The following is a 26,462-nucleotide window of genomic DNA, read 5'->3' as shown; positions in this document are numbered from 1 at the left end:
TTGGCTACATATGTTGTCGTTACTGATTGCATCGTAATTAACGATGGAATGTTTGTCGTTTGTTCATGTTAATTGTACACCACAACAAACAAGCATATTGCATACGAAATATTGAGCAGGTACCCAAACACTATGCCAATGTGTGACGCCGAATAACACATCATGGAAATAGCATACAAAATGTTATGCATCATGTTTGGCAATGTTGGTGTGAATTATGTTATGCACTGAATGCGAGTTTTTTTTCCACTCATGGTAATTGACAAGTGTTTGGCAAGTTTGATTACAGTACACACAATATATGCCCCGAACAAAGAGGGTGGAAACACAAAAACTAAAGGGAACAATGGGAGAAAACACCACAAACACCCATACATTGAGTACAAAGAAGACATAAAAAAATGATAAATCGCACAGTAGTCACAAACACAAATCACAACTTACGTCCATCGTAAATAATGAGAGTCAGACCCATATCCTATTATCCCTACATAACAATGACAAGCTGTTTCGAAAAATAAGGAGTGTAAATGCATGCTCTTTTTTTTTTTTTTTTAAAAAAAAAAATTAACTTTGACCATCGTACGATGTTATTATAATAGACACATGTGCGAAATTAAAAGTAACAACAACAAACACCTGAAATGACTCGATATCATTATTGTAGTCTATAAAACGAACCAAATGGACATGCAAGATCATTTGACATGCGCTATTGCAATGTCAACACGTTCAACAAAATCTGAAACTTAAAAAAGGACATGCAACTTTAGCGGACACCTCGAAAACACAACCCAAAAAAAAGAAAAAAAAAGAAAAAGAAAAAAATAACATCAATGATTAGAATACGCTATGGCTAAATCAGTTCCTTGCACAACCTCACCCTTGATGGAACCCTCTTCCATTTTGGCCTCCTTGGCGGGCACTTGACAGCAGGCGATGCTATGAGGAAATCATTAGGCGTGACTATGGGTTTCTCAAACACTGCCATTGCGATTGACACCATCGCTTACATTTCGTTTCTGAACCAAAACATCAATTTGATCGAGTTCTAAAGACTTAGCAAGAGATAACATATTCTGAACATCCTCATCGCACACAACCTTGAACTTATTATATCTGGGTATAGCGAACAATAACACCACCATGTCGGAGGCCAACTCATTAAACTTCCCGCATATCTCATTAATCAACTCTGCGAATGTCAGCGTTTGATGAAGACGAACGACAGCGTTCATTAGGTTGTATGTACACAACAACAAAATACCGACCTCCATGCTTGCAATTCAAAAAAAACATTAAAAAAACCCAAATCAGCACGTTGCCGGAAACCTCCGTCCTCCGACCGAAACAAACACACACACACACACACAAATTACCCACAACACCAAACACATATACACAAAACAAATCAGAATAACAAACACACACACACATACACACACCTACCGTGAGGGGGAAAAAAATCAGAATATCGTCGGCACCGAAACCCACAACACCGCGACAATATTCTCAGACTAGCAAAATCAAATTCATAGCCCAATAAATCCACATCAACAATCTAACCAATCCTACCGTAAATCATTGAATCAAATATATTACCAACGGAAATGTAAAAATAAGTTACCACAAATGAACAAAAACCACATCAGCCTAGAATCTACTCAATCTCATAAAAAGGATAAATATGTAAACTTCAACAATATCAAATAAAATAAAAAGATCCCTACCCAACTAGATAGGGCCAAATAGTTCATAAAAAAAAAAAAAGGACTAAATGGAACAACATTCCCTAATTTGGGATTTATCGGTAATTATTCCATATATCTAAAAAGTAAAATATTGGTGAAAAAATATTTTAAAAAATTAATAAATATACAAAAATACAAAAAAGAGCATATATCCCAATGATATGGTTTGGTTTTGTCGTTTAGTTTCATATGCAAATGCATGGATGAAGATGTATATCTAAATTTGATTATGTGATTGGTATCTCTCTTTTTTTTATTTTTTTTTATTTTATGAACAAAAACTTTGGGATGTATGGCCAATATGTAGATGGCCATTTTTTAAAGAGCATATAGATACTTGTATAGCCTCAATCAATAATAGGAAGGTATCCCAATTTCCATGCTTTAAAGATTATTCATTTTTATTTGAGATCATAGAAACATTACAAACATTATCAAATGCCTACGTCAAAATTTTAGTGGTTGCATTCATGTAATGTCATAATCTTGCACCATAGGGATGATATAAAGAGGACTCTTAAAGTGAATTTCAATGAAATTTAATAAATGAATGTTACCATATATAACAGTAGCTAGTTGGATTAAAAGAAATTCTCATGATGAGTTATACATAGTTGTTGTGGATCAAAGAGATTTGAGTGTGGGATTTATGGTGATTGATATAAAGATTCCTTTCCCATTACTATTAGATTCCCATTTGGCTTAACCACAAATTAGTTTGTAATATTCCACTTAATTAGCAGTTTGTGATAAATTGATTTGTTTATTTTTATTTTTATTTTTTATAGTTTTTTCATGGATTTAATTCATTGTCTCAGCCTTATAAATTTCATCCTATACCACAATATTTGTCTGGAAGCATAATTTGATGAATGTACTTCTTGTGGCTAATGTTATATAACCTCTCAATTATATTTAACTTCTATGACTTATCTACATAATTTTGACAAACACATTATTTTTATTATATAAAGCATTATATTACTTTCTAAGTATATTTAACATTCCATGATAATGAACGAACATATCTATATTTGGTGGATACATTGGTACCAATACAAATTATAAATTGCACAAAGAGTAAAAACAATGAAATCAATATCTATAACTATGATTTTACTCTGCTAAAATACATTAAATATTGGACTAGATACTTTCTATATCAACTTACTTTTGTATACTAGATGATGCAGATGAAGAAGTTGCAGAGGATGAGGTGTACTTGGAGAAATCTGTGTTGTAAGTATAGCTTGAAGAATGAACTTGGCTGCTATTAGAAACAGTAGTAGAGCCGTAGGTTAAAGAAACCAAAGACGAAGAAGTATTCATAGGAGCAAAATATGTTGCCACGTGCATTTTAATTGGGAGAATGGGCAATGGAGCTTCAAAATTAAGCACATGAATGGCTTGCCTAATTGAAGGCCAGAGATTGTGATCCGGGTGAGCGCACTAGAGCCCAACAATCATCAAGCATTCCATTTCTTTTTGAACAAAATCTGGGCTTATCTTTGAATCCACCACTGCTTCAAGAAGCCTACCAGTACCGTATAGGTCCCAAACCCAGTCCACTATTCTTATCTTACTTTCTTTAGCCTTTAGGTCAATAGGTTTTCTTCCACAAGCTATCTCCAATGTCACAATTCCAAAACTGTAGACATCTGATTCCTTATTAGCTTTGCCCGTAATTAAGCATCCGGGTGCCATATAGCCCATGGTCCCTGCCAAAACAGTCTTTTGTGACCCTTTTGTGGTCAAGAAGTCTGGCTAATCCAAAATCCCCAAGTTTAGCATTGAAATTCGTATCCAACAGAACATTACTTGATTTTACATCCCTGTACACCACACATTGTTCCCATTCTTCGTGCAGATAGAGCAAGCCAAAACCAACCCTTGAGCAATTTTGTACCTTATGACCCATGTCAACAAGGCTTTTTCTTTGAAGAGATGGTAATCTAAGCTTCTATTTTCCATGAACTCACAAACAAGTAAGAGTTCTCTTTTGTCGTGACACCAACCAATTAGTTGCACTAAATTTCTATGCCTCAATCGACTAATGATCTTTACTTCTGATGCATACTCTTTTATTCCTTGTTTTGATCCCTTTGATATCCTCTTCATAGCAACATAGGAATTGGATTCCCTTAAGAAACCTCTATATACCCCACCAAATCCTCCCTTTCCAAGCGTATGTTCCCCTGTAAAGTTATCTATTGCACGAAACAATTCACCACACGTAAATTTCTTTGGTCCGATACCTGCCTCAAATTCGTTGTCCATGGATAGTTCAATAGCAAATTCATCTCCATCTTCTTCTTTTACTCTACTACTTTTTTTCCACAAGACAAAGCCAAGCAAAGCCAACCCACCAATCAAAACAGGTGAGACAGCGGTCAATCCCACAACCAGTGCCTTTTTGTTGTTTTCACCCATCTTCTTTGGAGGGCTTGGGATGACTGTGTTGGGTCCTGGACTGGGACCTGGTTTCACTGCCACATCAATTTGAATCTGATAAGCCAATTGCAACCCATTATGGTAAGTATTCCCTTAGATCAACCAGGAAACTAAGGTTCCTTTCAACTGTCATATTATTTATTGAATTAGTGAAAACAACACTCAAATTTTTCGAACTAGAATCATAATTAATCCAAGCTTCATTTTCTATCCCAGACGGTATGTTACTGTACCATCCTGCAGTATCGTTAGATATGATAGAGTTGATATTGATACCTACATGTGTGGTGTTTTTTGGGTCCCAACCCCAATTCTGATAGTTATCAAACTCCACAGCAACAAAGGGAGTGGTCGATCTAAGTGTCTGCAGGTCGAATGGAAGGCCAATGGCACCACCTGCTGTTATATTGGGAGTGGAACCATTAGGAACAAGGAAGAATGTGATCCCATCTGCAAAATCATAGCTTCCTATCGAATCAATGACAAACGAGAAATAGGTGTTGAAGTCCGTGAGTTTTCCAGAAGTGTTGTCCCAAAGGAAAAGAGGATCTTTGTATGTGGCTTAACCAGCTGCGTGGCTCTGGCTCGTGTTCATCTCATTTGGGGTGAGTTGGATGCCTTCAGGTGAGACATAAGCATCTCCTTCTACAACTATCTCTGCATTTAGTTGCAGACCAATATTAGTCGAGTTGAAGCTCAGTGCAATTGCATGAAGAGGGTTTACTACAAGGAAGTAGGTAACAGATGATTGCGTAGAAGAAGAAGAAAAAGAGAGAACAAAGTAAATTTTGTGATCGGAGGGGGTTCCACGAGTTGCAAACAGCCATGGCCATGGTTGGTTGAGGAAAATTAGTTTTTGGTGAGTGAGTTTGACATATAAATTAGTAAATAACTATAGGTCATCTTTGGTTTGTTTATTTTTTTTTGGAACACATGTCTTGCAACTCTGTTGAATCAGTTTTTTTTTTTTGGAATCAGTTGAATCAGTCTTTTTGTGAACTGTTTCATAGATATAATTTTCTTTTCATCGCCTGTGTTCTTTTTAATCACAAAAAATAGAAAACATTGCTTGGTAATTTTTTTATTTATTTTTTATATTATTCATTTGGGGTCCTTCTTATGTGACATTTGAAAACGAAATGTTGCAATTAATTAAGTTTGGTGCAAGGCCGGGATTAGGAAAGGCCAGTAAGGCGGCCTTGGACTCTCGAATTCTTTTTAAAAATAGGCTCCTTAGATAATTTTAACTCTTATATTATGTTTGTTTTATTAGAATGACATAATAATTTCATCATAATTTATATTCCCACATTTGGTTCACTAAAAAATTTATTAAAAATTATATTACAAGTAAAATTATCATTGAATATGAATAGTTATTTTATAAAGAGTTTAATGAATAACTATTTCATTTCATTCAATTTTAGTGAACTAAACATTATATTATAATACTAGTAGTTCAAAATTAAAATTTTATTAAAAACAATTGAATTGATGAATTATTTAAAAGTAATAAATGGTTGTTTGTCAAATGTATGGATTATTTATAAAATATTATTGACTATACTAGTCACAATTTTCTTTAGAGAGAGAAATTTGTTAAAGTTAAAGTTGAGCAAATTTTACATTACATCACAAAAGGTTTATCAAAGTGACATTGTTTTGGTCTAATTAGCACCCTCAAACTTGTTCAAAATCTCATTTTAGTCACTTTTGTTAAAATTTCACTTTAGTGATGATAAATGGAATAAATGGTGGCATTGTAACTTGACATAAAATTTAAGGGATTGACTGTTATAATTAAAAATGAAAGAACTGAAATGATATTATCATAAAAGTACAAGGATGCTAAGTGTAATCTTTTGACAGGTTTGTCCTCTTTTGTTGTCTAATTGAGATTTTATTTTATTTTTAAACGTTTGCTTTGTGTTCACGTTTACGAATTAAAAGCTTTATTTACAGATTTACCCCAGTTTTTACTTGAATTTGCAGTTTTGGCTCGTGGGTTTGATGGGTTGGTTTCCTTTTATTGTTTAGTTCTTGTATCTTTGTTGGTTTTTTTGGTCCATTTTACTCTTCCATTTAACTCAATAAATTAGTGTGCATTAGTGTTCTGTTCAACGGTTTTTAATAATTTATTTTTTACTATGTTGGAAACCATGTGGTAAATACACATGGTGTGACCTCATGGTACATATGGTGTGGCCTAATTTTTAAGGGCACATCGTATGCATGGTCCATCCACACATGGCCTACTTATGAGGGACATATGGTCTTGGACATATGGTGTGACATAACATGAGGTACTCATGGTTTGCCATATATGTCTATATAAAGGCTCATACTCAACAATGTGTAGACACACCAAAAACAATAAGTTATTTCTCTATTCATTTGTCCTGAGGCTACCATCTTGAAAGCTTAGGAATTTGGAGTGTGGATAAATATTGAGAACTCTAGTAACTTCTCAATTGACGGGGGTTTTTCCAGACGAGGCTTGTAATTCAAGCATCCGATCCAAACCCTTTTTGCATCAGCTAATATAATTACCCGTATATTTTTCCTTCATACTGATTTTGGTGAACCAGTTGTTTTCCATTCTTTGCATAACAATGTTCAGTTTCAAATGATGGAACTAACTTAGCAGCAAATGAATGGTTGAACATGCATATATTTGAGACTCTGATTTGTATGTATTTTTTATGAGCAAAAACTTAGGGATGTATGGCTTATCTGTAGATGGCCATTTTTTTTTTTGATAGAGCATATAGTAGGAAGATTGTTTTAAAAAGTAATCACTTTTACTCAGAGATCATACAAACATTAAGTAAACATGTATGCTATCAAATGTCTAGAAATATCGAAGACTGAAATAATACTGATTCAACCCTTAAAATGAAGATGAAAGCATGTTCAGTGGAGGAGCAAAATATGTTGGCACAGGTATTTTCGATGGGAGAATGGGCACTGGTGCTTCAAAAGTAAGGACATGAATTGCTTGCCTTATTGAAGGCCGGTTACTGAAATCCGGGTGAGAACACCACAGCCCGACGATCATCAACCGTCCCATCTCTCGATTATCGAATTCTGCACGTAGTTTCGGATCTGCAGCTTCAAGAATCTGTCCTACTCCATAGAGTTCCCAAACCCACTCCACCAGCACTATCTGACTCTCTTTGGCATTTGGGTCAATTGGTTTTCTTCCACAGGCTATTTCCAGAGCCACAATCCCAAAGCTGTACACATCCGATTCTCTGCTTGCTTTGCCTGAAGTGACACATTCAGGAGCCATGTAGCCCATAGTCCCAGCCAAGTCTGTGGTTTGCGGTCCTTTTTCATGGTCAACAAGCCTGGCTAAACCAAAATCTCCGAGCCTAGCATTAAAACTCGAATCCAACATAACGTTGCTCGATTTCACATCTCTATGGATGACGCACTGTTCCCATTCTTCATGTAAATACAGCAAAGCCGAGGCAAGGCCTTGAGCAATTCGGTACCTCACAGTCCATGACAATACATTTTCTTCCCCGAAGAGAAGGGAATCTAGGCTGCCATTTGGCATGAACTCATAAACAAGTAGTAGTTCTTTGTCATGGCACCAGCCAAGCAGTTGCACCAAATCCCTATGTCTCAATCGGCTAATGATCTTCACTTCCGATGCATATTCCTTTATCCCTTGTCTAGACTCCCTCGAAACCCTCTTGATTGCGACATAGGAGTTCCAATCCCTCAAGAAGCCTCTGTACACCCCACCAAACCCTCCTTCTCCAAGCTTCTCCTCCTCTGTAAAGTTCTTTGTCGAGCCAACCAACTCATGATAAGGAAACTTCTTAGAACCCATTCCTTTCTCAAATTCATCGTCCAAGGCTGTGTTGAAGGCAGGATGATTTCCACCATTCCCCTTTCCCCTCTTTACTCTTGTTTTCCATAAGTAAACTGATGACAAAACAAATCCGAAAATCACAACAGTTGCACCAAAAGTCAATCCCACAACTTCTACTATCTTGTTAGTTCCTACTCGGGATGATGGTGTGTGCTTTGTCATGGCTGCAGTTGGATCAGTATGATTGTTTCTGTCATACCCAATAGTCTGTAAACTTGAATTGAAATACCATGAACAAATGGAATGTATCTCAGTTGAAGCTCTGGTGGTAGCTGAGAAGCCAAAAGTAACCCATTCTGGCAAGTATTTTCTCAGATTAATTATGTAGTAAATACCATCTAATTCAGCTTTGTAACCTTTGAAAAGTACACTCAGATTATTTAATTTAGCATCATAACTAATCCAAGAATCGACTTTTTTCCCAGCATGAATACTAGCAGGCAAAGTTGCGACCGAGCTTACAGAGTTGATGTCAATACCGATATGAGCGCCAGTGTCAGAGTCCCATTGGTTTACAAATGTATCAAACTCAACTGCAACAAATGGAGGGCCTGTTGAGTTAGTTGTCTGGTTGTTGCTCGCAAGACTGTGACCAAGGCCAAGACCACCACCTTCAGTGTTTGGAGGTATATGGGAACCATTGGGAACAAGGAAGAATGCAAGGCCATCACCACCGGTGATTGGACTTGAAATGTTTGCCGTAGAGATCACGAAGGAGAAATGAGTAGTGAAGTCAGGGAGATTTCCCGAGGCATTGTCCCATAGGTGCAGTGATTCTGTATAGGTGGCTCGTCCTGTCTTCCCGCTCATATCCTTGTCACGCTCGTTTAAGGTCAGTTGAATGGCTCCAGCCACAGGATATGCATCTCCCTCATAATTTATTTCATGGTTATTTGGATTGAAGCTGTCAAAGTTGAAAGACGGGGGAGAAACAAATGAGAAAACTGACAGAAAGGACATGTAGAACATGAAGAGAAAAAATAGAAGCTGCTCTGGTGAACAGAGATGAGTATTTCTGGAGTTATAGGCAGCCATAATCAGGAATAGTGTTTTATGGATAATTAGAAGCCTTCTTATTGTCACATATGTTTTCTCTTTCTGTTTAATGTTTTCATTTTTTGGGAAAACACGAAAGTCTAATAGGAGGGTTGCAGTTTCAAAGTCAATCATAATCCGCAAACAAAAAACACACGGTTCCTATTCTAAGTTGAAGGTTTCAATTATGTTTGGAGTGTCAATTGGGTTGAGAGCTTGATTCAATGTACAAAATTGTCTTCAAAAAATTATTTTGTTGGACTTGAGCAAAGTGACAATCCGCCTTAGTCTACACGCCACAAGTCAATGTAGAGATTGGGCAGGGAAACTTATATAAGGAAAGTGACAATGAGCTTAGCAAGTAAAGTCTCTTATTTGGAGACTTGGGATCAAACCCCTCTCCTTCATCTGGGTAAGAAGTGTATTGAATTGGGAATGTATTGTATCCACACACAAACAAATCCACTCTGTCACTAAAATTATCACATTTGTGTCGCTCTACATCGGACTATCAATTTGAACAACAAAAATGCAATGGACCCAGATTTCTTGTCCCAGATTTTTCTAGGTGAAGTGTGTTTGTGTGATGGAGATTGAACTGGTGCAGTGTGAGTCTTAAGTATAAAATGAATCTGAGTCATAGATTGTTATTTTTTTTAGGGTAAAATTTCTAGGATTGTAGCATTTCTCTTTGAAAAATTAACTCCCTAAACTAATTAGTTCACTTCATCCCAAATAAATAATACTACAATCTTAGACTTAATTACTCAGAAATTACCTAGGATTATCATTTTTTTGTTCAGATTTATTTTACAAATGGATTTCACAATACACGAATTCAATCTCAACCGCACATTCCCATTTGGGGTAAATTCGGGATCCATACGTCTTGGTCCATAGAATTATTCATCCCAAACAGTCATCAATGTAGTTAATATTTTTTGAGCAGGTTTACGGTCCAGAAAATCACCCACAAATTACAATCTAATGCTAGGATTTATTTATAATGGGGTCCACGACAACAAGCTTAAATATGGACCCTAGATCAGGAATTCTGAACAATTTCTAGTATATTTTCCTGGGACAATAGACTTTTGTAAGAGACAAATATCCAACCAAATTCCATGCAGCAAACAAAACACAAGCAGTTATAATACAATACAAAGTACAATGAATTGTAGCAAATTTTTGTCTCTATATAGAACTAACTCTAAAGTGAACTAATGTTCAGTTTAAAGGGTAAATTGATGATTTGAAGACACAAAGTCAAAAAAAAATTTGGCCCAAAAAAGTACACAAAAATCAAAGGTCGAGAGCGTGCTTCATGAGTTGTCTTCAAAATTCAAACCACGAAAAGAGCACAGCCACTAGTTTGCAGTGTATCAAATGTTGATTATGCATTTTGGTCTTAGTGCTGAGAAATTCTTGTGCCTATACACATAACACTTCAGCTTTTCTTCTTCAATAATTTGTTAATCATATATGAATGAAATAATATTATAATTTGTTAGTCATATAACTTATGAGTAAATTATACTCAGAAATTTGTTTTATATCTAGCTATGGTTTTCAAAAGAGATGCATAAATTTATCATGACTTGTTTTTTGTTGTTGCATCCCCAACGATTTTGGGTAGTTCAGGTATCCATGCAAGGGATTCAAATTATTAAATATTAAAAACTACCAGGAGAAATAAAATTTAAAAACAAAAATATTTCAAACATATAGTAGCGTTTTTGTAAACGTCAATGAAAGTCGCATCAAGTATATAGCAGAGTTTGTCCAAACGTCGGTGAAAGTATCTAGCGGCATGTACTTAAACGTCAGTGAAAATGATTAGTGGCGTTTTTAAAATGATGCAAAGCTAAGGCGACGGCCATGTCTTCAATGAAATGTAAAAGTTATTGTAAAAACCTCATTTTTAACGGCATTTTTGTGCCTATGCCGAAGTTTTTAAAATGTTACTAAATCTTAATTTTTCTGTAGAATCGCAACGGTAATACCATCTTACTTAATATAAATGGAATAAGTGAACAATTCATTTATATAATTTTGTAGTCTAATTACTAGTGTATGATATTTGAAGTCTCATTAATTGATGATATCTACACCCTTGTGAAACACAAATCATTACAAGAAGAAAAATGATGATTCAGCTATAGAGAATGAGGTGAATTTAAAGAAATTTGTGTTGTAACTAGTATAGCTAAAAGACTAAAATTGACCGCTATTAGAAAAAGTAATAGAGCCATTGGTACAAGAAACCAAAGAAGGAGGACTCACTAGAGGTGTAATGCATGTTCCCACAGGCATTTTTGTTGGCAAAATGGGCAATGGAGCTTCAAAATTAAGCACATGAATTGCTTATTTAATTGAAGGTCGGAGATTGTGATCCGGGTGGACACACCAAAGCCCAACCATCATCAAGCATTCCATTTCTTCTTGAACAACATATGGCCATATCTTTGGATCAACCGTCTCGTCAAGAAGCCTACTGGTACCACAAAGGTCCCAAACCCACTCTACCATTCTCATTTGACTTCTTGAGACATTCAGGTCAATGGGTTTTCTTCCACAAGCTATTTCCAATGCCACAATTTCAAAATTGTAAACATCTGATTCCTTGTTTGCATTGCTTGTGATTAGGCATTCTGGTGCCACATAACCCCTGGTTCCTACCAAAATAGTTGTTTGAAAGTCTTTTCCGTGATCAACAAGCCTAGCTAATCCAAAATCTTCAAGTTTAGAATTGAAATTTGAATCCAACATGACATTGCTTGATTTTACATCCCTGTGCACCACACACTGTTACCATTCTTCATGTAGATAAAACAATGCTGAGGCCAAGCCTTGAGCAATCTTGTACCTACTTGCCCATGTCAACAAGCTTTTTTCTTTGAATAGATGGTAATCTAAGCTTCCATTTTCCATGAACTCATAAACAAGTAGGAGTTCTCTTTTGTTATGACACCAACCAACTAGTTGCACCCAATTTCTATGCCTCAAACGACTAATGATCTTCATTTCTGCTGCTTACTCCTTTCTTCCCTGTTTTGGGCCCTTTGGTATCCTCTTCACAACAACATAGGACTTGGATTCCCTCAAAAGACCTCTATAAACCCCACCAAATCCTCCCTCTCCAAGCGTTTGATCCTCCGTGAAGTTGTTGCATGAAACAATTCACCATACGAAAATTTCTTCGACCCAGTACTTGCCTCAAATTCATTGTCCATGGACTTATCAAGGGTTAACTCCTCATCTTCTCCTTGTGCTATTCTTTTCTTCCACAAGACAAAGCCAAGCAGTGCCAACCCACCAACAAAACAATTCAGTCAACAGTCAATCCCACTACTGGTGCCTTCTTGTTTGTCTTCTTTGCAAGGATTTGCAAAGTCGAATTGAATTTGCATGGTTTAATAGTATGTTTCTCAACAGAGTATCCTGTTGCAACTGATAAGCTAATTGTAACCAATTCTGAAAAATGCATACTTAATTCATATTCAATAAATTAAGGGCACTTCTAGAATTATTTGGAAAACCAGTGAAAAAATATTATATTATCATATTAGTAGTTTAAAAATGAAATTTATTGGAAAAATTTTAAGAACAATTGAAGTGGTGAATTATTCAAAGGTAATGGATAGTTGTTTGTCAAATATATAGATTACTTATAAAATATTATTGACTGACTATACTAGTCACAATTTTCTTTAGAGAGAAATTTCTTAAAGTTGATCAAATTTTACTATACGTCACAAAAAGTTTATCAAAGTGACATTGTTTTGGTCTAATAAGCACCCTTAAATTTTTATCAAAATCTCATTTTAGTCATTGCACTTTTGTTAAAACCTTACTTTAGTGATGATAAATTGAAGGAATGGTGACATTGTAGCTCGACTGTTACAATTGAAAGTGAAAGAACAATATGATTCATATTCCATGAAAGGATTCAAATTATTAAATATTAAAAACTACCAAGAGAAATAAAATCCAAGAACAAAAATATCTCAAACATATAATGGTGTTTTCTGTAAACATCAGTGAAAATTGTTACACTAACATTGGCATAGTTTGCTACATCAAATATATAGCAGTGTTTGTCTAAATGTCGGTGAAAGTATCCAGCAGCGTGTACTTAAATGTCAACGAAAATGATTAGTTGCATTTTTGAAATGACACAAAGTTAAGGCGACGGCCACATCAAATATATAGCAACGTTTGTCTAAATGCTGGTGAAAGTATCCAGCGGGGTGTACTTAAATTTCAGTGAAAATGATTAGTCGCATTTTTTAAACGACACAAAGCTAAGGTGATGGCCACATCTTCAATGAAATGTAAAAATCATTGTAAAAACATCATTTTTAACAGCATTTTTGTGCCTATGCCGACGTTTTTAAAATGTCACTAAATCGTAATTTTTCTGTAGATTTGCAACGGTAATACCATATTACTTAATATAAATGAAATAAGTAAACAACTCATTTTATGTAATTTTGTAGTCTAATTACTAACGTATGATATTTGAACTCTTATTAATTGATGATATCTACAGTCTTGTGAAACACAAATCATTACAAAAAGAAAAAAGTTGATGCAGCTATAGAGAATGAGGTGAATTTAAAGAAATTTGTGTGGTAAGTATAGTATAGCTTGAAGACTAAAATCGACAGTTATTAGAAAAAGTAATAGAGCCATGGGTACAAGAAGCCAAAGATGAAAGAGTATTTAATGAAGGTGTAATGTATGTTGCCACAGGCATTTTTGTTGGCAGAATGGGCAATGGAGCTTCAAAATTAAGCACATGAATTACTTGTTTAATTGAAGGTCGGAGATTGTGATCCGGGTGAGCACACCAATGCCCAACCAACATCAAGCATTCCATTTCTTCTTGAAAAAAATTTGGACATATCTTTGGATCAACCGCCGCTTCAAGAAGCCTACCGGTACCATAGAGGTCCCAAACCCATTCCACCATTCTCATCTAACTTTCTGGGACCTTCAGGTCAATAGGTTTTCTTCCACAAGCTATTTCCAATGCCACAATTCCAAAACTGTAAATATCTGATTCCTTGTTAGCTTTGCCTGTGATTAGACATTCTGGTGCCATGTAACCCCTGGTCCCTGCCAAAATAGTTGTTTGAGAGTCTTTTCCATGATCAACAATCCTAGCTAATCCAAAATCCCCAAGTTTAGCATTGAAATTTGAATCCAACATGACATTGCTTGATTTTATATCCCTGTGCACCACACACTGTTCCCATTCTTCGTGTAGATAGAACAATGCTGAGGCCAAGCCTTGAGCAATTTTGTACCTTCTTGTCCATGTCAACAAACTTTTTTCTTTGAATAGATGGTAATCTAGGCTTCCATTTTGCATGAACTCATAAACAAGTAGGAGTTCTCTTTTGTCATGACACCAACCAACTAGTTGCACCAAATTTCTATGCCTCAAACGACTAATGATCTTCACTTCCGATGTGTACTCCTTTATTCCCTGTCTTGATCCCTTTGATATCCTCTTGACAGCAACATAGGAGTTGGATTCCTTTAAGAAACCTCTATAAACCCCACCAAATCGTCCCTCTCCAAGCTTCTGTTCCTCTGTGAAGTGGTTTGTTGCACGAAACAGTTGACCATACGAAAACTTCTTTGGCCCGGTACCTGCCTCAAATTCATTGTTCATGGATATTTCAATGGCAAACTTATCTTCTTCTTTTGCTCTACTTTTCTTCCACATGACAAAGCCAACCAAAGCCAATCCACCAACCAAAACCAAAGAGCCGACAATCAATCTTACTACCAGTGCCTTTTTGGTTTTTGCACCCATCTTCTTCCCAAGGCCAGGGATGACTGTGTTTGGGGCTAAAGCTGGACTGGGATCTGGTTCTGTTGACACATCGATTTGCAAAGTCGAATTGAATTGCCATGATTTAATTGTATGCTTCTCAAAATAGAGTCCTGTTGCAGCTGAAAAGCCAATTGTAACCCATTCTGATAAGTACTCTCTCAGATCAACCGAGTAACTAAGGCTACTTTTGATTCTCTGATTATTTATAGAACCAGTGAAAATAACACTCAAATTTTGTGAACTAGAATCATAACTAATCCAAGCTTCATTTTCTATGCTATACGTTATGTTAGTGTACCATACTTGAGTAGCGTTAGATGTGAGAGAGTTGATATCGATACCTACGTGAGTTTCCTTTGGATACCTGTCATTATGTGGACAGGTATCAAACTCCACAGCGACAAAGGGAGTGGTCCATTTGTTTGTTTGGGGATTGATTGGAAGCCCCATGGCACCACCGCTTGTGATATCGGGAGTGGAACCATTAGGAACAAGGAAGAATGCGAGCCCATCTCCATAATTATGGCTTCGCTGTGAATCAATGACAAACGAGAAATAGGTGGTGAAGTCTGTCAAGTTTCCAGAACCTCTGTCCCAAAGGTGAAGAGGATCTTTATACATGGCTCGACCGGCTCTTTGCGATCGGTCTGTGCCTAGGTCGTTTGGGGTGACTTGGATGCCATCATCGTTGATATAAGCAGGTGGATTGGCTATTACCTTGATATTTTGAAGAGTTTGATCAATCTTGGGGAAGTTGAAGATTAGTGCAGTTGCATGAAGAGGGAAGTAGTAAAGGGTGAAGAAGAAAAGGAGAGAACAAGGCAGAAAAATACTTGATGGGAATAGTGGGTTCCAATAGTTGCGGACAGGCACAGCCATGGTTTTGAGTACTACTTTGGAAGCATATATGAAAATACCTATTTATATTGAGTCTCATGTATATAATAGTATAGTATAGACGTGCAGTTACCTATCAACATTAGGGTTCTCCAATGCCTAGTTGACGCGTATGTCAGATGAAAAAAAAAAAATAGCCCCAATAGGGTATGGTGTATTGTGTTTAAATATTTGGAATGGGTAATATGTTTGAATTCAAACCACTTTTCATAGAAAAATTACTTTGAAAAAATAGTCTCAGAGATGGAATCCGAGGAGGAGGAGAAGGAGGAGGAGGAGGAGAGATGGAATCCGAGGAGGAGGAGAAGGAGGAGGAGGAGGAGGAGGAGGAGGAGGAGTCATATAAATACGAGAAAACTGTTTACTATGTGATTGGCTTGACCCATCTCCGGTGTGTTATATTCACTGGCCGTCTGTTCGAGACTCAAATGTTTTATTAATATTTTTATTAAATGTCTCACATGAATGCGGGAGTTACATAAGATCCATATGGTCACACCCATGTAAAATATTTTGTAAAAATATTAGTAAAACATTTAGGTCCGGCGTTTTTCCCGTTCCAAAGTCTTGTTTGAATTTTGCTGAATCAGTCATTGTGTTGCTCTGTTTCAACGTCGCACCGCTGGTCTTCTTTCAGCATAAATGAATTGAAAACACTGCTTGGAAATTTTTTAAGCACTATTATCGAATCTTCGACTTTTAGTTGTACGTGAGTGACGAAGATTTAATTTTACATTATTTTTTCATTTTCTCTCTCCTAAAATTTATGCTCCCTTTGTTTGGATAGAAAATGTTTTTCAAAAAATATTTTTCGTATATTCTGGTATTTAATATAATAGAATACGAAACTCAACAAAAAAAAAAGCATTTTTCATGGTCAATAGAAAAAAAAAAAACCTATTTTGGTAGAAAATATTTTCCTCTCTCCTTAAATTTATGCACCGTTTGTTTGGATAGAAAATATTTTTCGTATTTTCTGATATTTGGTATAATAGAATACGAAACTCAACAAAAAAACATTTTTCATGGTCAATAAAAAAAAACAACCTATTTTTGTAGAAAATATTTTCCGTTTTTAAAAGGCGAAAACATTTTCCAAACTAAAATTTTACTATTGTCACGACACCACCTCCACCACTACGCCACCATCACCACGGTCATTGCCACCATCATTGTCATTGCCTCACCACCATGCCACCACCTCTACCTCCATCTTCATTCTATTGCCACCACTACCAAATATAAAAATAAATAAATAAAATCTAAAAAAAAATTTCGTAGAAAATATATTTTATCCAAACAAAGTATTGCGTACATGATTTATTTTATTTTATTGATATCTTACTGACTTGTAGTCCTAGACGAGCTTACATTTTTTTATTCAAGTTTAGCAATTCAACAATTTTTATGTCATACGAAATTTCAAGGTCATATAGCTCAGTTTTTAAAAGCATAAATTACATTTATGGTCCTTACAATTTTAATTTTATTAATTTTGTTTTTAAAAAATTTAATTTGAATTGATTTAGTCTAATTGTAAACGGACCATCTAAATAATTTAACGGAATAATAATAAAATACAAATATAGTTACTAAAGTATATGTTCTATGTCATTTTAATCCTTATAATTTTTAATTTTTGTCATTTTGGTCTCGAAATATTGATGAAGAAGATGAACGTAAAATTACAATATTAAGGGACGAAATCAACAAAAGTAAAACTTTAGAGACCAAAATGATACAAAATGTATACTTTAGGGACTCTATTTGAAATTTATAATTTTTTTTTTTATTAGCACCGAGGTGTCTGGATCAAAACCCGACTAATGTCCTATAGTGCAAAAGACTTTGACAAAGAGTTTTCTGCAAATGCATCATAATTAATTCAAGAGTTTTTTTTTTTTCCCAATCCGATAGCCTCAAGAAATTGTTAGCAGTTAAGAGATTTTAATTCCTAAACTTTGAAAGGTGCCCATCCTAAAAACCAAGATTTTACCATCAGGCCAATCCTTGAGATTTAAGAACATTATAATTATTTGTTAACAATTTAAATAGTCATTTGAAATTGGACCAATTTACCTCAAATTGAACACTACCGAGACAAAATTAATAAAAGTAAAACTTGAAAGAACTAGATGATACAAAATTCGTACTGTTGAAACCATTAGTATATTTTTATCCATTTTCAAAATCCCATCCCCTTGATAATATAAATTATTTCTTGTTGTATTAAAAAAATTAGGGTAGATTACAGTTTCAACACATACTCTAATTCACTTTGGTTCTTATAGTTTCAAATTACATTGGTGGTCTTTATATTTTATTTCTTGTGTCATTTTGATCCATACACTTTCAATTGGCTCAATTTTGACTACTAATTTTAAATTTTATATCAATGTAGTCCAATTGATAATATCGTTAGTGTTTTTTAAAGAAAATTATCACTAAATTGGTTGAGATTAATTCATTGAGATTAGTAAGTTTGTAATTTTGTCCTTAAAATATGACACATGAGACTATAAACAAATACTAAAAATTGTAATAAATTGGATTAAATTGAGATAAAATCATAAATTCAGGATCAAAATCAAACCAATTAAAATTACAAGAACTAAAATAATACAATGATCAAAGTACAAGGACTATCATCGTAATTTGCCTTAGTTTTAATTTGAACAATTTGATCCCTATACTTTACATCTAATTTCAATTTGGTTCTTCTGTTAAAAAATGTAATTAACCCAAGACTAAAAGATCAAAAAGAGCATAATCAAGCCCAAAGTGCTCCAAACCAATCCTAGCCAAAACAGCTAGCAGAAACCAAAAACAAAATATGTATGCTATCATTTTGCTCTTTGTTGCTTGTTTTCTTGAGATTTAAGTTATGAAGGCAACAATGCTATTTTTCAGCACCCAAAGGTGCAGTGATTCTATATAGGTGGCTCGTCCTATCTTCCTGCTTATGTCCATGTCACACTGGTTTAAGGTCAGTTGAATGGTTCCCTCATAATTTATATATTTCATGGTTATTTCGATTGAAACTGTCGAAGTTGAAAGATAAGGGAGAAACGAATGAGAAAACTGACAGAAAGAAGAACATGAAGAGAAAAGAAAGAAGAAGCTCTGGTGAACAGAGATGAGTATTTCTGGAGTTGTAGGCAACCATAATCAGGAGTTGTGTTTTATGGACAATTGGAAGCCTTCTTACGTTGTATTTGGTTGGGAGATTTGAAAAAAAAAAAAAAAAAAAAAAAAAAAGATAGGTAAAATATGAATAAAATATACTTATATTTTACCTAATTTCACACACATTTTCCCTTTCATTTTTCAAATCCCTTCACAAATCTCTCAACCAAACTGAACATTATTGTAACATATGTTTTTGACTTCTACTTTTTGTTTTCATTTTTTGGGAAAACACAATAGTCTAATAGGAGGGTTGTAGTTTCAAAGTCAATCATAATCCACAAACACAAAACACATATGGTTCCTATTCTATGTTGAAGGTTTCAATTATGTTTGGAGTGTCAATTGGGTTGAGAGCTTGATTTAAAATGTACAAAATTGTCTTCGATAATTTGTTTTGTCTGGCTTGAGCACAGTGACAATCCGCCGTAGTCTACATGCCACAAGTCAATGTAGAGATTGGGCAGGGAAAGAAGGCTCATATAAAGAAAGTGACAATGAGCTTAACAGGTAAAGTCTCCTTTTGGAGACTTTGGATCAAACCCCTCTCCTTCATCGGGGTAAGAAGTGTATTGAATTGGGAATGTATTGTATCCACACACACACAAACAAATCCACTGTGTCACTAAAATTATCACAATTCACCTGACTATCAATTTGAACAACAAAAATGCTATGGACCCAGATTTCTTGTCCTAGAATTTTTTGGGTGAAGTGCATTTTTGTGATGGAAATTGAACTGGTGTAGTGTGAGTCTTAAGTATGAAATGAATCTGAATCATAGATTGATATCTTTTTAGGGTAAAATTTCTAGGATTCTAGCATTACTGTTTGAAAAATTAACTTCTTAAACTAATTAGTTCACTTTATCCCAAATCAGTAATACTACAAACTTAGACTTAACTACAAGGAAATTATCTAGAATTATCATCTTGTGGTTCAAATTTATTTTACACATGGATCCCACACTACACAAATTCGATCTCAACCACACATTCCCATTTGGGGTAAATTCGGGATCCATACGTGTTGGTCCATAGACTTATTCATCCCAAACAGTCAATGTTGTTAATATTTTTTGAGCAGGTCTACAGACCATAAAATCACCCAGAAATTACAATCTAATGCTAGGATTTATTTATAATGGGAGGTACAATAATAAGCTTAAATACGGATCCTAGATCAGGGATTCTGAACAGTTTCTATAATATTTTCCTAGGACAATAGACTTTTGTAAGAGACAAATATCCAACCAAATTCCATGCAACAAACAAAACACAACTAATTATTTTGGAAAAAATTCAATACAATACAAAGTACAATGAATTGTAGCAAAAAATAAGTGAACAACTCATTTATGTAATTTTGTAGTCCAATTACTTGCGTATGATATTTGAACTCTCATTAATATCTACACCCTTGTAAAACACAAATCATTACAAGAAGAAAAATGCTGATGCAGCTATAGAGAATGAGGCAAATGTAAAGAAATTTGTGTGGTAACTAGTATAGCTTGAAGACCAAAATCGACCACTATTAGAAAAAGTAATAGAGCCATTCGTACAAGAAGCCAAAGAAGGAGGATTCACTGGAGGTGTAATGTATGTTGCCACAAGCATTTTTGTTGGCAAAATGCGCAATGGAGCTTCAAAATTAAGCACATGAATTTGCTTGTTTAATTGAAGGTCGGAGATTGTGATCCGGGTGGGCACACCAAAGCCCAACCATCATCAAGCATTCCATTTCTTCTTGAACAACATATGGCCATGTCGTTGGATCGATTGCCTCGTCAAGAAGCCTACCAGCACCATAGAAGTCCCAAACCCACTCTACCATTCTCATCTGACTTTCTGGGACATTCAAGTCAATGAGTTTTTTTCCACAAGCTATTTCTAATGCCACAATTCCAGAACTGTAAACATCTGATTCCTCATTTGCATTGTGATTAGACATTTTGGTGCCATGTAGCCCTTGATTCCTGCCAAAATAGTTGTTTGAAAGTCTTTTCCGTGATCAACAAGCCTAGCTAATCCAAAATCCCCAAGAATCCAACATGACATTGCTTGATTTTACATCCCTGTGCACAACATATTGTTCCCATTCTTCGTGTAGATAGAACAATGCTGAGGCCAAGCCTTGAGCGATCTTGTACCTTCTTGCCCATGTCAACAAGCTTTTTCTTTGAATAAATGGTAATCTAAGCTTCCATTTTCCATGAACTCATAAACAAGTAGGAGTTCTCTTTTGTTCTGACACCAACCAACTAGTTGCACCAAGTTTCTTTGCCTCAAACGACTAATGATTTCACTTCTGCTAGGTACTCCTTTCTTCCCTGTTTTGATCCCTTTGATATCCTCTTCATAGCAACATAGGATTGGATTCCCTCAAAAAACCTCTATAAACCCCACCAAATCCTCCCTCTCCAAGCTTTTGGTCCTCTGCGAAGTTATTTGTTGCACGAAAAAATTCACCATACCAAAACTTCTTTGGCCCAGTACTTGCCTCAAATTCATTGTCCATGGACATACCAAGGGTGAACTCCTCATCTTCTTCTTGTGCTATTCTTTTCTTCCACAAGACAAAGCCAAGCAGTGCCAACCCACCAACCAAAACAATTGAGCCAACAGTCAATCCCACTACTAGTGCCTTCTTGTTTGTCTTCTTTGCAAGGATTTGCAAAGTCGAATTGAATTTCCATGATTTAATAGTATGTTTCTCAACAGAGTATTTGTTGCAGCTGATAAGCCAATTGTAACCCATTCTGAAAAATACATGCATAAATTCACATTCAATAAATTAAGGGCACTTCTGGAATTATTTCGAAAACCAGTGAAAATAACACTCAGAATTTTCGAACTAGAATTATAACTAATCCAAGCTTCATATTCTATCCCCCGTGTTATATCACAGTTCCATATTTCAATAGCAGTAGATTGGAGAGAATTGATATTAATACCTACATGAGGTCTCGGGATACTGTAACGGTCAATCCCATGATCGTAATAGGTATCAAACTCCATAGCAATGAAAGAACTAAATGATCTGATTGTACCAGGTTTGATCGTAATAGGTATCAAACTCCACAGTTGATATTGACACCTCTACCGTTAGTTACCGTTTATAATCAAACGAAAATTGTCGACGTGGCACCGAAATTTCGTTTGAAATTTTATTTTATCCCCCAAACTATCTCAAAAATTTCAATTGCACCCCAAACTTCATATTGTTGAGGGGTCTAATTGATATTTTGGGAATAATTTAGGAATAAAATGAAATCTCAAATGAAGACGGCAATTAACGGTGGGGTGAAATTGATTCAAAATTGATCATCGATGTATAGTTTGAAGGACAAAATGAAATTTCCTCTTTTATTTATATGAAGAGTAAGTAGACTGTTGGAGATGAATTTTTTGTGTTATGACTCTTTAGGCTATGTTTGGTTTAAGAATTTAGATAGGACGGGACTCGAAACTAGGATCATATGTTTAATAATGAAGACACTTACAACTTGAACAACTCATACTATATATGTATTTTTCTTTGTCATTATTCTTATACTAGTACATTTTACATATTGCATGTGTCGACTAGTAATTTGACATTTCTATGAATTTATTGTTCCAAAGTCACTGTGGGTCTTCTTTCATCACAAATGAAATGAAAACGTGGCATGGAAATTTCTTAAGCACTATCATAGGGGAAATTGTACTATACACACCCCATTTCAAGGGTGTAGTATATGCACCTCTAATTATGTCATTTTTTTTTAATTATGACTAATTTTTCTTCTTTAATTATGATATTATTTTAGTTATAACTCATGAGATTTTTGGTTATACCTTATGTAGTGTTTGGTTATGACTTGTTTTTTTTGAGTTATGATTTAGAAAGTATGGAGTTAGATCATTTTCTTCTTTGAGTTATGATCCTGAGTAGAAGTACTGGTACCAACAAACCGAAATCTTAACCGCTATCAAACTTGAGCTTGACCCGACTACCAACCAGCAGGTCCAACAACCTGATGCTGTTTATACGCTTATCCAGACAATTATCTACCATTTTGTCAGTACTTCTACTCAGGATCGTGGTCGTGAGCTTCTCCAGAACTTGCGTTGTCCATCCTTAACCCATTTTCGATGGTATAAGGATGTCTTCCTCCTTAAGGTTACTCAACGCCCTGATGCTAATAGTACTCATTGGAAAGCCAAATTCATTGATGGCCTTCCTACTCTCTTTGCCGAACGCGTTAGGAAAAAACTTCGGGACCGCCATGACCGGATGTCTATTCCTTATGACCAGTATACTTATGGCCAACTCTGTTCCATTATAACCGATGAAGGTCTTTCTCTCTGTAATGACCTTAAACTTCATTATCAAATGAAACAACAGAATTTAACAGGAAGAAAAGAATTAGGAGAATTTTGTGAACAATTTGCTTATGAACCTGGCATTAAATATCCTAATAAAACCAGAAAAATATCTCATAAAAAATCTTCGAAACCATACAGAAAAAAGTCCTCCAAGACTAGCCATCCGAAACCACCTAAGAAGTTTTATCCAAAAAGAGCTACCAGTAAACAAAAAGGAAAATCTAAATCAGAAGTTAAATGCTACAAATGTGGCCAAACAGGACATTATGCTAATAGATGTAAGTCTAAAGCCAAATCTAAGGTTAATGAATTAAACCTTGATCCAGACATTAAAGAACAATTAATCCAAGCTTTAGAGGCAGAAGAAAACTCAACTGCAGACGAAATCCCTTCTGATGATGAGCTTAACCAATTATACTCTACTTCCTCTGATGAAGATGAACCAGAAGAATCCTGTCCTTGTAGTACCAATCAGGAACAAATATCAGAAATTAATTACTGGAAATCCATAGTGGAAATGAATGGTTTACACTTAGGAGAACCAAGTAGTATTAATGTCTTAACCGATACCCAAAAGGATATGCTTGCTGTAGCAGATCAAATCCAGGATCCCGAAATAAAAATTAAATATTTAAAAATATGTTATGATCACCAGCAGACTATAACAGACACCCCTCCTATTCCAGATTATTCTTACAATCTTCAAACAGTAATTAACAGAATTCAAACCAAGTCCGTAGTAGAACAACCAACTACTCTCCAGGATTTAAAAATGGAAATTAATATCCTCAAAACAGAAGTTAAGCACTTGCAAACTGCCAGTGAAGCCGCCATCAAAGATATTAAATATCTTCATACCCAAATTCCCAAACAGAAAGAAAAAGAAACTGAACAAAAACTTGATTTTAATAAGACAGAACCAGAAGCCTCTACTCCTTATCTTTTACTTGTTAATCAAGTCACTTTTCAGAAATGGTATATCAAAATTTCTTTTATGATTAAACCGGATTTTATCATTAAGGATGCCATTGCCTTAGTTGATAGTGGAGCAGATATGAACTGTATCCAAGAAGGTATAGTTCCAACCAGATACTTTGAAAAGACTACCCAGAGTCTTACCAGTGCAAGTGGAAATTCTCTCCAAATCAGGTATAAAATTCCAGAAGCCTATATTTGTAATGAAGATCTCTGTCTCCCAACATCCTTTGTTCTAGTCAGAAATCTTGCTACAAATATCATTTTAGGCACACCTTTTCTTTGTCTTTTGATGCCTATCCAGAAAATTGATTCAACAGAAATATATTCTCAATTACAAGGAAAATCCATAATCTTTGAATTTATCACTCAACCGTATACAAAAGAATTAGATCAAATTCGTGATTTAATTTCTGTTAAACAAAATCAGATAAATTTAATTCAAAAAGAAGTTTCTTTTTTAACAACAGAACAAAGGCTCAACCAATCTGCTTTTCAACAGAAAATTAAATTAATTGAAAAAGAATTTCAAACAGAAGTATGTGGTACTGTTCCTAATGCTTTTTGGAATCGCAAAAAATATACTGTAACTTTACCATATGAACCAGATTTTGATGAAAAATATATTCCAACTAGAGCTCGCCCTAGCCAGATTAAAAAGGAATATATGGAATTATGCAAAACAGAAATTCAAAATCTTCTTGAAAAGAAACTCATCCGTCCCAGTCATTCCCCGTGGAGTTGTACCGCTTTTTATGTTAATAAAAATGCAGAGTTAGAACGAGGCGTTCCTCGCCTTGTGATTAACTACAAACCGCTAAATGATAAACTGAAATGGATTCGTTATCCTATTCCGAATAAAAAGGATCTTTTAGATCGTCTCCAGGATGCCATAATTTTTTCCAAATTTGATTTAAAATCAGGCTATTGGCAAATTGAAATTGCTGAACAGGATCGCTATAAAACAGCTTTTACCGTACCCTTTGGACATTATGAATGGAATGTCATGCCTTTTGGCTTGAAAAATGCTCCATCAGAATTCCAACATATCATGAATGATATTTTTAATCCTTTTACAGAATTCACTTTATCTTACATTGATGATGTTTTGATTTTCTCTTCATCAATTGACCAGCATGTTAAACATCTTAATATTTTTAAGAATGTTATTATCAGAAATGGTTTAGTTCTTTCTGCACCAAAGATGCAATTATTTCAAACCACCATCAGATATTTAGGACATAATATTTCTAATGGTAGTATTATTCCTATTAACAGAAGCATAGAGTTTGCCTCTAAATTCCCTGATGAAATTAAAGACAAAACTCAATTACAGAGATTTTTAGGCAGTCTTAATTATATTAGAAACTATTATCATAATTTATCAGCAGATGCTAACATTTTGTATTCCAGGTTACGGAAGAATCCTCCACCTTGGTCACCAGAACATACTTTAGCAGTTCAAAAAATTAAAGCTAAAGTCCAACAGTTACCTTGTCTTAATCTACCTAATCCTGAATGGAAGAAAATTGTTGAAACCGACGCTTCCAATGAAGGATTTGGTGGTATTTTAAAACAGTTTAATCCCAAGACTCAGAAAGAAGAACTCTTGCGTTTTCATTCTGGGCATTGGAATCAAGCTGCTTTAAATTATCCAACTATTAAACAGGAATGTTTAGCCATTGTAAAATGTGTTATAAAATTCCAGGATGATCTTTTAAACCAGCATTTTATCATCAAAGTGGATTGCTCTGCTGCCCGACAGATATTTAAACAGGATGTTAAAAATCTTGTTTCCAAACAGATATTCGTAAGCTGGCAGGGTTACTTATCCAATTTTGATTTTGATATTGAGTATATCAAAGGAGAAACTAACTCTTTGCCTGACTTTTTGACCCGTGAATATTTGCAGAAATCCGCAAATGACCAGTAGGGGCCAAAGAGGTCGTGGTCGTGGCAGGGGTTCAAACCCTCGCTATGATCCATCCGAATTTCCTCCCTTAAGAGGACAAACCAGTAATCCATCGGCCAAGGATGTTCTCCTGAGGCCGGAAGATCCGTATACT

The 26,462-nt window shown here is 35.1% G+C and overlaps 2 protein-coding genes and 3 pseudogenes across 3 annotated transcripts; all 5 read right to left on the bottom strand.

Moving 5' to 3' along the window:
• Positions 1-3,575: 3,575 nt before the first annotated feature.
• LOC145803916 (L-type lectin-domain containing receptor kinase IX.2-like) lies at positions 3,576-5,035 on the bottom strand. The gene is made up of 4 exons (XM_082897299.1): positions 4,981-5,035; positions 4,770-4,925; positions 4,483-4,670; positions 3,576-4,256 (listed from the first exon to the last, which is right to left on the bottom strand). Exons 1-4 carry the CDS (start codon positions 5,033-5,035, stop codon positions 3,576-3,578), a joined length of 1,080 nt encoding a protein of 359 aa, XP_082753425.1.
• Positions 5,036-7,058: 2,023 nt separating this feature from the next.
• LOC145804828 (L-type lectin-domain containing receptor kinase IX.1 pseudogene) lies at positions 7,059-9,220 on the bottom strand (annotated as a pseudogene). Its single transcript, XR_014347336.1, has one exon. The product of XR_014347336.1 is annotated as an L-type lectin-domain containing receptor kinase IX.1 pseudogene (transcript).
• Positions 9,221-11,484: 2,264 nt separating this feature from the next.
• LOC145803915 (L-type lectin-domain containing receptor kinase IX.1 pseudogene) lies at positions 11,485-12,353 on the bottom strand (annotated as a pseudogene).
• Positions 12,354-13,777: 1,424 nt separating this feature from the next.
• On the bottom strand, positions 13,778-15,847 carry LOC145789128 (L-type lectin-domain containing receptor kinase IX.1 pseudogene; annotated as a pseudogene).
• Positions 15,848-21,409: 5,562 nt separating this feature from the next.
• Positions 21,410-22,046, bottom strand: LOC145803914 (L-type lectin-domain containing receptor kinase IX.1-like). Its single transcript, XM_082897298.1, has 2 exons — positions 22,012-22,046; positions 21,410-21,812 (listed from the first exon to the last, which is right to left on the bottom strand). The coding sequence occupies exons 1-2, from the start codon at positions 22,044-22,046 to the stop codon at positions 21,410-21,412; spliced, it is 438 nt and encodes a 145-aa protein (XP_082753424.1).
• Positions 22,047-26,462: the final 4,416 nt, after the last annotated feature.

The sequence above is a fragment of the Camellia sinensis genome, chromosome 12 (genome assembly GCF_055761805.1).
Source record: "Camellia sinensis isolate YWXY chromosome 12, ASM5576180v1, whole genome shotgun sequence".
NCBI lineage: Eukaryota > Viridiplantae > Streptophyta > Magnoliopsida > Ericales > Theaceae > Camellia > Camellia sinensis.
Note: the sequence above shows the minus strand (reverse complement) of the source record. Positions and strands in the feature narration are given on the sequence as shown.

Bases quoted from the DNA above. Each gene is read 5' to 3' on its own strand.
- LOC145803916 (XM_082897299.1), bottom strand. From the start codon at position 5,035: ATGGCCATGGCTGTTTGCAACTCGTGGAACCCCCTCCGATCACAAAAT. The intron at 4,926-4,980 runs GTTCTCTCTTTT...ACTTCCTTGTAG, and splicing joins CCGATCACAAAATTTACTTT to TAAACCCTCTTCATGCAATT. The intron at 4,671-4,769 runs GTTAAGCCACAT...TTGATTCGATAG, and splicing joins GAGCCAGAGCCACGCAGCTG to GAAGCTATGATTTTGCAGAT.
- LOC145803914 (XM_082897298.1), bottom strand. From the start codon at position 22,046: ATGGGATTGACCGTTACAGTATCCCGAGACCTCAT. The intron at 21,813-22,011 runs GTAGGTATTAAT...TGTATTTTTCAG, and splicing joins ACAGTATCCCGAGACCTCAT to AATGGGTTACAATTGGCTTA.